This window comes from Oncorhynchus tshawytscha, linkage group LG15 (assembly GCF_018296145.1).
Source record: "Oncorhynchus tshawytscha isolate Ot180627B linkage group LG15, Otsh_v2.0, whole genome shotgun sequence".
Taxonomy (NCBI): Eukaryota; Metazoa; Chordata; class Actinopteri; order Salmoniformes; family Salmonidae; genus Oncorhynchus; species Oncorhynchus tshawytscha.
This window is the reverse complement of record NC_056443.1, coordinates 16,037,839-16,049,031: the sequence shown is the minus strand read 5'-3', so window position 1 is coordinate 16,049,031 and position 11,193 is coordinate 16,037,839. Positions and strand designations below refer to the sequence as shown.

At 42.7% G+C, this 11,193-nt stretch overlaps 1 protein-coding gene across 1 annotated transcript; it reads left to right on the top strand.

Moving 5' to 3' along the window:
* The first annotated feature begins 1,058 nt into the window (after window positions 1-1,058).
* gpr185b (G protein-coupled receptor 185 b) lies at window positions 1,059-7,424 on the top strand. Its single transcript, XM_024374077.2, has 3 exons — window positions 1,059-1,256; window positions 1,393-1,679; window positions 1,902-7,424. Exons 1-3 carry the CDS (start codon window positions 1,059-1,061, stop codon window positions 2,485-2,487), a joined length of 1,071 nt encoding a protein of 356 aa, XP_024229845.1. The 3' UTR covers window positions 2,488-7,424.
* Window positions 7,425-11,193: the final 3,769 nt, after the last annotated feature.

Sequence of the window (11,193 nt, the reverse complement as noted above, 5' to 3'; positions counted from 1 at the left end):
CATCCTGTTTCCATTAAGATGTTTCTACAACTCGATTGGTGTCTACTTGTGGTAAATTAATTTGATTGGACATGATTTGGAAAGGCACACACCTGTCTCTATAAGGTCCCACAGTTGACAGTGCATGTCAGAGCAAAAACCAAGCCATGAGGTCGAAGGAATTGTCCGAAGAGCTGAGGATTGTGCCGAGGCACAGTTCTGGCGAAGGGTACCAAAAGATCTCTGCAGCATTGAAGAACACAGTGAACACTAAGAACACAGTGGCTTCGATCATTCTTAAATGGAAAAAGTTTGGAACCACCAAGACTCTTCCTAGAGCTGGCCGCCCAGCCAAACTGAGCAATCGGTTCACCTTCCAACAGGACAACAACCTTAAGCACACAACATCTACTCTTTCCAGGACATAGACTGACCAGGTGAAAGCTTTGATCCCTTTTTAAACACCTTTTAAATCCACTTCAAATCAGTGTAGATGAAGGGGAGGACACAGGTTAATAAAATAATACTTGTTAAGCCTTGAGACAATTGAGACATGGATTGTGTCTGTGTGGCAGGACAAAAAGATTGAAGTGCCTTTGAAAGGGGTAAGGTAGTAGGAATACTGTTTGTGGGAGGGGGGGGTCCGAATATTTGTTTTACTTGGTATATATATTATTTGAATCAGGCGCTTTTGTTTCCAATGTTGATTGGATGGATGATCTCTTTGTTTTTATTTGAGAAGTGACTTTATTCCTCTGTAGTAATGGATACCTCTGACTCACTCACTCTCTCCCTCTCCTCCTCAAACTGAATCACTTAATCCTCTTCCCTCATCCATCCTTCCTCTCTGCCCCAACTCTCACCCATCCCGCCACTCTCCCACCTGGACTCCTCTCTCCCTCTCCTCTCCCTCTGTAGAATAATGCACTACAGTAACCATTGTGCTCTGTATTCTCTACCTGGTTTTTATCTTATTAAAGACGTTCCTGAATCTTACACTATGGTGTCCCGTCTCCTTATTAATACAGCCTACTCTCTCCCTTCTTCTTCTTCACCCCCCTTCTTCCCTTCATCCAGTTATGATCCTCTCCCTAGCTGCAGCCATGAGCAGTGGTGGCCTTCCCCAGAACACTACTTCCTCTGCAACCTTTGTTCCCTCATCCCTGGACCCCTGGCTTGACCCTTACCCTGACCTCCCTGGGGTCAACTCCTCCTCCGCAGTCCCCGTCCGCACCTCCACATCTGACCTTGATCTACGACCTCTGACCTCACCCCAGGTTAGTCATGATGTCATCAAGTTCTGTGAACATAAGCGTACTGGTTGACTTTATAGCTTTAAAAAAATGTTGCTGACTATGTTAAGTAACTTTGGGTATTTTTAAAACTTATTACTATTATTGTTGTCACAAACAGGATGTCAGCCCATGGGACGTGGCATTATGTGTCACAGGAACCCTCATCTCCTGTGAGAATGCACTGGTCATTGCTGTCCTGTTCTACACGCCGACCCTTCGAGCTCCTATGTTCATCCTGATTGGTTCGCTGGCGTTCGCCGACCTCCTGGCGGGTCTCGGACTCATCCTAAACTTTGTCTTCATCTATCTGGTCAAGGGAGAGGTCGTGACCTTGGTTTCCACGGGGATACTTATCGTGGCGTTCTCTGCGTCCATTTTGAATATCCTGGCGATCACTGTGGACAGGTATGGTGACATTGTATTTCTCTTTATGTTGTATTTCTGATTGCTATAATTGCAGCGATGCAACTATGTATTGGAATTCTGAGTGCATCAGTTCTCACTAAGATGAAAACATGGACTGGACTAAAGTAATCAGTTATCAGTATGAGTTAAACATGTTTTGAAATAGTGAGTGTGCCAGTGAAAACATGGACTGGACTGACAGTAATGTTCACTCCATTACAGGTACCTGTCGCTGTACAACGCGTTGACCTATCACACCGAACGGACTGTCCTCTTCACGTACCTGGTAATAGGGCTCATCTGGTTGGTGGGTCTGATCCTTGGAGTCCTCCCTGCCCTCGGGTGGAACTGTCTAGACGACGAAACGACTTGTAGCGTATGCCGACCAGTCACGAAATCCAACGCCGTTGCACTCGCCATCTTCTTCCTATTGGTCTTCGCAGTCATGATGCAACTCTACCTGCAGATCTGTAGGATTGCGTTCCGACATGCTCAGCAAATCGCAGTCCAACATCAATTCATCGCCATTTCCACGACCAAAGGAGTCCAGACACTCTCTGTGATTCTCTGCGCTTTCGCTACGTGTTGGTTGCCGTTCGCAATGTATTCTATAGTGGCGGACTCGAGTTATCCTATAATATATACATACGCCACTGTGCTGCCGGCGGCGTGTAATTCAGTTATAAATCCAATTATATACGCTTTCAGGAACCCGGATATACAGAAGGGGTTGTGGTTGGCGTGCTGTGGGTGTGTCCCGTCAAATTTGAGTCTCAGACCGAGGGCGAGGACCTCCAGTGATGTATAGGGAACCTGAACATACAGAAAGTTTGATTAACTGGCCTAGAGCGTGTGGAGGACGTTGCCAGGCCAACGGGGAGATGGGAATGTCGAGCCCCGGAGAAGGGCTTCTGGCTGCGACCCCTCCAATCTCTCCCTCCCACCATACATCCAGTGATGTAGAGGTAGGGGTTTTTGGGTCGTCAGAGGAAGGGGATCCCCCCTCCTCCCCCCTTTCTCTAGTGGTGTGTTGTCGTCAAGGCAAGATGGCACCCCTCCTCGAACCTCTGACGATGTATAGGGTGTGGGGCGTGGTGAGGTCAAGGTTCAAAGGTGACTAACAAGGCAAGGTCGACCTCCTCTTAGGACCTCCAGTCTCCAACAATGTCTAGGTTTGGGGTACGATGACGTCAGAACAGGGTGGCAAGGAGAAATGTGGCCCAGTCCACACCTCACCTGCCTAGGGCTGAGGCCAGTGTTGGGTGGCGGGTGTGGCTCCCCCTAGTCATACGTTGAGGTGGCATGGACTGGACTGAGAAGGTCTGGGATGCATTAGCCTGGGTCTAGCCCTACCCAAGCTCACTGGATAGAGATGGTAGTAGTGGACTGTGACTGTGTGTGGGGCTAAGGTGAAACACTTATAGGCCTCTACAATGCTTCTAGCTCATAAGGTGAGCATGAGTAGTAGAGAGCCTAGTAGGAGTTGGTTGGAAGATGATAAGGAGTCTTCATAAACACAAGATGAGCTAACTCACTTATGATGAGCAAACTAGCCGACCATGGTAATGTGTGTTAGGGGTACTAGAGAAAACCTGAGGTGTCATTTGAGAGATTCTTTAAAGCTAGACTCCTTAGTTGCTACATCCATTTTTGGACTTACAAATGACTGATATATACCCATTGGTTATTGAAAAATATAACTTCTAAATGCCTCATGAGCATGTATCAACTGTCATACATTGTCATTGTTTTATTTAAGGATTCTAGCTTTAAACTATCCTGCTTAAGTTGTCATGCCCCAAGAATCGTGTTGCAAATGATGACTATAACCGGCATTAGAAAACCAATAATAATTGTTATATCCAAGTCACAAAGCTACTCAAACAAACAAACAAACAAACAAAACTAATATGAAGTCTGATTCATGTTTAACCTTAAAGAAAAAACATACATTTGTAGAAAACATTCCCTTGTTTCCCATTGCTATCAACACAAAACAAACCATTAAACAAACCTACATTCAGGAGGTATAAAAATAGAATAAAAGTACTAGAATTCCTAGAATTCTAAATTTTCTATGGTTATCATGATGGCGAGAAATGCATCTAAAACACTCTAAACCTGTTTCAGCACCATGGACTTCGCCTAGCAAATCTAGCCACTATCACCAAGCAACGAGAGCTCATTTCAGCACCATGGATAGCGACCGGGGAGCCAATGCTCATAGTCCCTACTAACCACTGATGTAAGGTCAGTTTTGTGTTTTCCCATTTATTGGTTAAAGTTAGAATTCAGGAAGTGTAATCTGATCCTAAATCCCTGTCTAAGCCAAGGGAAATTCTACCCTTGGAGCCAGCTATTCAGACCGTTGTTTTCACACAGTTCGTATGTTGTAGGGTTTAATAATGTATTATAAAACAGCCGTGGCGTTGAGAGAAAGAGGGAGCACAGGCCCATGATTTTTAGATTAACAGGATCTTCCCAGGCAGACAGAGAGAGAGCGATGACAATATGTGTGTGTCACAGCCGACGACTCGTGTTTGCAGAAGCTTTGGTCGGTGTTCTGTAATGATGTAATGGGTTCTACCTTTCTAAATGTTGCAAAGGGTTCTAAATGATAGCAGATGTAGATGACCGTTGGAGGTATCTGTCATATCTATCAGTTAGCTTATTAGAATAGTGTGACATGCAATCATAACAATTAATATACATCTGAATTAAATGTATTATTTGATATCATTATAATGGAGTTAAATTTGAATTTAAACTAGGCCTATTGAAAACTTAGTATATGTAGGTTTTAAAGCCTTGATTCAGCCAGACAAGTTAAACAATAATGATTGATCAACATCCATCTGTCAACCGACAATGTAAAGAGTATATTGATTATCCATCATGTCAGATGAACAGACATCGATCCAAATAGGGTGTCTATCAATAAGATGGCGATGCATGGACGACACAGCACTAGACAACAACAGAACACCAGAACGTTTCCTGAAACACAAAACCAACATTCCGTTACATAGGCTCTAGGTTCCATATTCATTATGTTATTGGCCTCATTTCCCCTCTTCATATCTAGGTCTCCACACAAGTTTCAAACCACATGCTCCCTCTCGGCTCTGCATCTCTGGATGTCTGCAATAGAGGGAAGCTGACGTGTCATAGCCAGCCTCGGGAAGGCTCAATGGCGCAGCGTGTTAATAACGACCAAGATACACTATACAAGCTGTCACCCGCCTAGCTTCACCCTGATGTGGGTGCTAACAAGCTAGCAAGCATGCTCATTAGTGCTAGGTATCAACAGCCATTGTCACCCAATCCAGTAGGGGCTGGAAGTTACAATGAGCTGGAAGCAGGGTCACTCACGCCGCAATGTGGCGTATAAAGATTAGCTTTGCCCATCTTTAGTCCCACCCTGTGCTCAACAGTCCCCCGTTCACTCTTCTTCTCTTCACTCTCCTTGCATTGAAAATGAATGGGAAGCCGTTGTTGCACCGCACGGTGCTGTCTCTAGTGTATCCAGGTCATAAGGTTTTGATAGGTGAGCCGCCAGGTGCGACGCGGTAGGGTAATGTGACCCGTGTTCACACATTGATAGTTTCACACACATACACACACACATACTGATGAAAGGGTAGATTTTTTTTATCAGCTAACCTGCTGATATACATAGGCCCTTAGTGATGGTGAAAGCGGTGTGGTAAGATTGTAGGATAGTAATACTGTGTCATAATACCTTGAAATGTCTTCCTTTCATTGTCTCCTTTCTTCCACACGCTCGGATAGGTGAAAGTCAATGGATAGGTGGTTAGTAAGGAGAGGAGACGAAGAGAGGAAGCGAATTAAGACTATTAAGATGTAAGCCCAAACTGTAAAGAAAACAGATGTCCTTTTCCCTCCATGACTTCTGATACTGGAGCTTATGTGGAAAGACTTGCTACATTAAGGTGAAGAGACGAGGAGAGGAAGCAAATACTATTAGGATGTAGCCCCTAACTCCAAATTAAACAGAAATTGAGATGACACTTTCTTAAAAAGTCTTTCTGATTAGCAAACATGTTTGTTTGTCATCTCACAACTATGATTTTGCAACTGTATCCACTGTACTGTAAAAACAACAACAATTGTAAAAGACTACTGTGGCCTGTGAGATGTGCCAGCCATTGGGTCTATCTATCGGTCAATGGAGAGCTGGCTGTCTTATGAGGGTAAGAGTTTTGCCTATAGAGCATGGTGTTTAAAAATGACTAAATGAAAGCAAATTGTACAGAAAGATTTGGATATTGTCAATGAGCCATCGTCACTTTTCAAGGTGTATTACACGATTCCACGCTTTTACTGAAGAGAAAACGTATCAAAACAAATAACAAAAAAATATAACAAACAATTCTCAAAATGGCACACATACAGGACTGGAGAACTTCTTTAGAAAATGATAATGGAATTTTTCTAAATTGTAAAGTGGTGTTTTTAAAAAATGGTTTTCTATTCAGCGGGATTGACGACCAAAAACAATCACATGCTTTCGCGGTTAGCCTGTGTCCCAAATGGCACCCGATTCCTTATATAGTGCACTTTTGACCAGAGCTGTATGGGCCCTGCAAAGTAGTGCACTGCTAGCTACAATCGAGAGAGAGTGTTAACTGGACCTAAATGCAGAGAGAATCTATTCAAATCAAACTCTCACTACCTTAAACTTTCAATAATCAAAAACAGACATAAATATTGGTTAGCATATATCAACAAAAAAACATTTTTGACCACCATATGACTGATTATAAATCGAGATATGTATTACCTGCTTGAGTCAGCCTTTAAATGCACAAGACAACATATGTATATTGGGGTCTGCTGTGTACTCCTCTCTCTTGGGGTGTATTAACTAAGACCATTAAACAGAACCAAACGGAAGCAGAAGCAAACGGCAATGGACCAACTTGAATTTGTTTTTGTTGCAAGACATTTTATGTTTGAAGTAAAACATTTCAGTTACAAAGCATTTTGCTACCATTTCTGACTTAATGAATACACCCCTGGTCACTCTCTGATGGAAACGTGCATAACCACTGTGGTGAACACTCAAAACTCTGTGTTCTTATGTGAGGTGCGTCCTCCGATGTCATTGAATCCCATTTGTGAATATACCACTCTGTCATCCCTGTAGAACGGGGGTGGGACTACCTAGCACCGTGTGTGTGTGTGTGTCTGTCACCCCCTGGTTCATATTGCCAATACTGTATTGTTATGTGATGCAACAAAAAACAGACACTGTAAACAGGAGATGGTCAGGCTCCTTTCCTGGAGGGCTGCAGCACACCCGTGGCCTGTTCATTTGGGATTTGGGCACGCAACGGAAGACATTATAAAACCCCTTGCAAAAGTCCAGGTAGTTCCTTCTAGTTTCAGTCCATTTTCTTCCATTTGGTGCCTAATGATCACGACCCAGCTGATCCTCATCATGTCATTATTTACACTTTATAGCTTTGTGAGCACTTTATAGCCAATCATTGACGCTATAATTTGTTAATTGGTCAATTGGTCAATTAACTGAGGAATGAAAACTACAGCAGACACTGTGGCCCTCCAGGATAAAAGCTTCCCTTTCTTATTCATAAACACATCAAGATTGGCCACACATATTGCTGTAGGCATACCTTTATAATCGAATCAAATTGTATTAGTCACATGCGCCCGAATACAACAGGTGTAGACCTTACTGTGAAATTCTTCTTTATGAGTCCCTAACCCCTAACAATGCAGTTTAAAAAAATACAGATACAAATAAGTAAAAGTAAGAAGTAATTAAAGAGCAGCAGTAAAATTACAATAGCGAGACTATATACAGGGGGGTATCGGTACAGAGTCAATGAACTGGGGCACCGGTAGTTAATATAGGTAGAGTTATTAAAATGACTATGCATTGATAGTAACAGAGAACAGCAACAGTGTAAAAGGGGGGGGGGCAATGCAAATAGTCTGGGTAGCCATTTGATTAGATGTTCAGGAGTCTTGGGGGTAGAAGCTGTTTAGTAGCCTCTTGGACCTAGATTTGGCGATCAGAGAGAACAGTCTATGACTAAGGTGGCTGGAGTCTTTGACAATTTTTAGGGCCTTCCTCTGACACCGCCTGGTATAGAGGTCCTGGATGGCAGGAAGCTTGGCCCCATGGATGTACTGGGCCGTTCGCACTACCCTCTGTAGTACCTTTCGGTCGGAGGCCGAGCAGTTGCCATACCAGGCAGTGATGCAACCATTCAGGATACTCTCGATGGTGCAGCTGTAGAACCTGTTGAGGATCTGAGGACCCATGCCAAATCTTTTCAGTCTCCCGAGGGGGAATAGGTTTTGTCGTTCCCTCTTCACGACTGTCTTGGTGTTATTGGACCATGTTAGTTTGTTGTTGATGTGGACACCAAGGAACTTGAATCTCTCAACCTGCTCCACTGCAGCCCCGTCGATGAGAATGGGAGCGTGCTCGGTCCTCTTTTTCCTGTAGTCCATAATCATCTCCTTTTTCTTGATCACGTTGAAGGACAGGTTGTTGTCCTGGCACCACACGGCCAGGTCTCTGACCTCCTCCCTATAGACTGTCTCGTCGTCGTCGGTGATCAGGCCTACCATTGTTGTGTCATCGGCAAACTTAATGGATGGTGTTGGAGTTGTGCCTGGCCGTGCAGACATGAGTGAAATAGATTATATGAATTATCTTTCTATAGGCTCAACACAATCTCTTCAGGAGGGAAAAGGAGTGTGGTTATTTTTCTTATGCACTGTACAGAAACGTATATTTTTTATATTCGTCGTCAGGGCATGAGTTTTAACAAACATGGTTGTTACAGTGTGTGTGACGTGTGTGCGTGTGTGTGTGTGTGTTTGTATTATCAATGGTCAAAATAATTTTCTTGAAACAATGTGTGTTGAATTATGCTAAAAAGTGCCATACTTCTTACCTATTACTGGTGTCTTATTTTGGTTGATGTATTACATGTATTGATCTTGTGTGTGTTTGTCTCATGTATTTCAAGGTAAATGCATTCACGAGCTATGAAAAAAAACACGACAGCCTATCACGAGCTTTGAAATAACATGATAGCCTATCACCAGCCATGAAAAAACGTTACAGCCTATCACGTTTGATCTCGTGTACAGATGATATAAAAAAGACAAGAGCACTAAAACCAAACTGATCTAGGATCAGCTACCCTCCCTGTCTCCCCCCAACAGAAACATAAACCATAGGAGGGAAGAAACAAAACCTGATCTAGGATCTTACCCCACCCCACCCCAATCCCTACCTAACCATAGGATAAGAGAGCACTGAAAAAATACCTTGAAAATATGAGCTAAATATGAGAGTTAAGAAAAACTGCAATCGAGGACCTTTGTGGCAGCAAAAATTGCCAAGAGTATATTTATCGGTGCTCTGTGAACAACAATGTGGAATACAGGAAGTACCTAAACTCATAGGCAATATTCACCAGAGTAGAGCAAACACATTAACTTGCCATTCTGAGAGCACATTGCCAAAAAAGACACATCAATAGGCCTAATTAAGATACAAAATCTTTATTGAGCCATTATACAGAGAACAGAAAAAGCAAGATGGACTTACATAAAAAGAAGAAGGAAGCAGGAATGAACGTCACACTGTCTATCTGGTTACAGGTGACGTCATTGCTGAGAAGAGAAGAGAGGAAAAGGTCATTTCAAAGACACGTTCTGCCTGCATAGGGCTCTAGTCAAAAGTAGTGCACTACATAGGAAATAGGGTGCCAACATAGTGCACTATATAGGGAATAGGGTGCAAAAGTAGTGCAATACATAGGGAATAAGGTGCCATGTCAGACTGTGCTCCTCTCTCTGTAACATTTCACAAATCCTACCCAGAAATAAATCTGTCTCCAAACTATAAATAGCAAGCTGAAAGTGATGTTTACCCCCTGAGCAACTTGAAAATCCTCTCATTGCTCCATTAGACAAGAAGCGTCTCTCTCTCTGTCTCTCTCCCCCCCCCCCTCTCCCCTTCATGCCCAGCCTACCTGCCTTTCTCATCCTCCTCTCTCCTTTCTTTCTCTCTGACAGATCTGAGAATAATGTAAAGCTGGATTCTGTTTCGAATGCTTTTGCTGCTTTACAAAAGAACCCCACTAAACCTAAGCCACCTGCACTCATGAGAAAATGTGTGTGTGTGAAATGCTTTCAGCACTTGGAGAAGCATTATAAGTCCCATTCATGAAAACGTTAGAACATTTTAAAACGTAATGTTGGGCTATTTTCTCTCCCTGTCACCCCTTTCACTAAGATAATGTCTATAGCAGTACCTGAGAGCTAAACTTCACTGGGACCATGTATGGCCTTCACAGATTAAACAGTGATTATGGTGCATTATCATTGTTTCTTGGGGTGAATCCTAACTTCCACAAGTTTTCACTTAGTCATGCATTGCTGTCAACCGGTGACTAAGTGAAAATGCAACATATGTAAATGGAAGTTAGGATTTGTCCCTCATAGACTAAGGAAGTCAGGCCCTGAGCGAAGGATGTGATTGGTTGATGATACTGTGATGTAACAGAGCTAACATCTTGTTGTTGTTCTTACTGGCGATGTCCCAAATGACTCCCTATCTCCAATAGAGAGCAATAGTAAAATGGCGTCTTTTTGTAGGCACTAACTCCGCGAGGGACAAAGCCTATGGGTAAATTAATGGAGTTTTGGATATATGCTGAAAATGTGGTCTGTGGTAAACACAGGCTTATAGATCTTATACCTTTTGTTCTATGAGATAATCATTTTCATCAACTGACGTCACTTTTTGTGAATTTTGAAGCATTAGACTATGTGGGGAATAGGGTGTCATTTGTGACACAGCCCAAATCATGTTTTTATTTTCTTCTTTGTATTGTGAAATATCAATGTGATGCTGACAAAGTACAATGCACTTCATGGTTGTCTTCCAAATGGCACCCTATTCCCTATATACTGCACTACTAATTACCAGAGCCTTATGGGCCCTGGTCAAAAGTAGTGCACTACATAGGTAATAGGGTGCCATTTGGGATGCACTTTATGAGCGAGACAAGTTACACATTGCACTATAAGTGTTGAATGTATAATAATACTAATATTGCCGACAAATGATTTATTTTTCCTATTGCAAATAAATTCAAGAAATCGAACAGAAAATAAAAAAAACAAGTGACAGTAATTTGCCAAATAAACTGATAAAGATGAAAGAAGCAAAATAATTTTGTGTGCTTGTTGCGTCGCTCTCTTGCACGTTTCACTGTCTGTTGGGTCGAGTGCGTGTGTGTGCAGATAGTGTAGAATATCTTGTTTGTGTACGTGTGGGAGAGAGTATGTGTGTGATATGTGCCTCCGTGTCTCTGAGCATGTCCTACGAGTGATGATGATATACATGTGCCTTCAGAAAGTTCACACACCCCTAGAGTTTTTCCACATTTTGTTGTGTTACAGCCTGAATTTAAAATGGATTAAATTTAGATTTTGT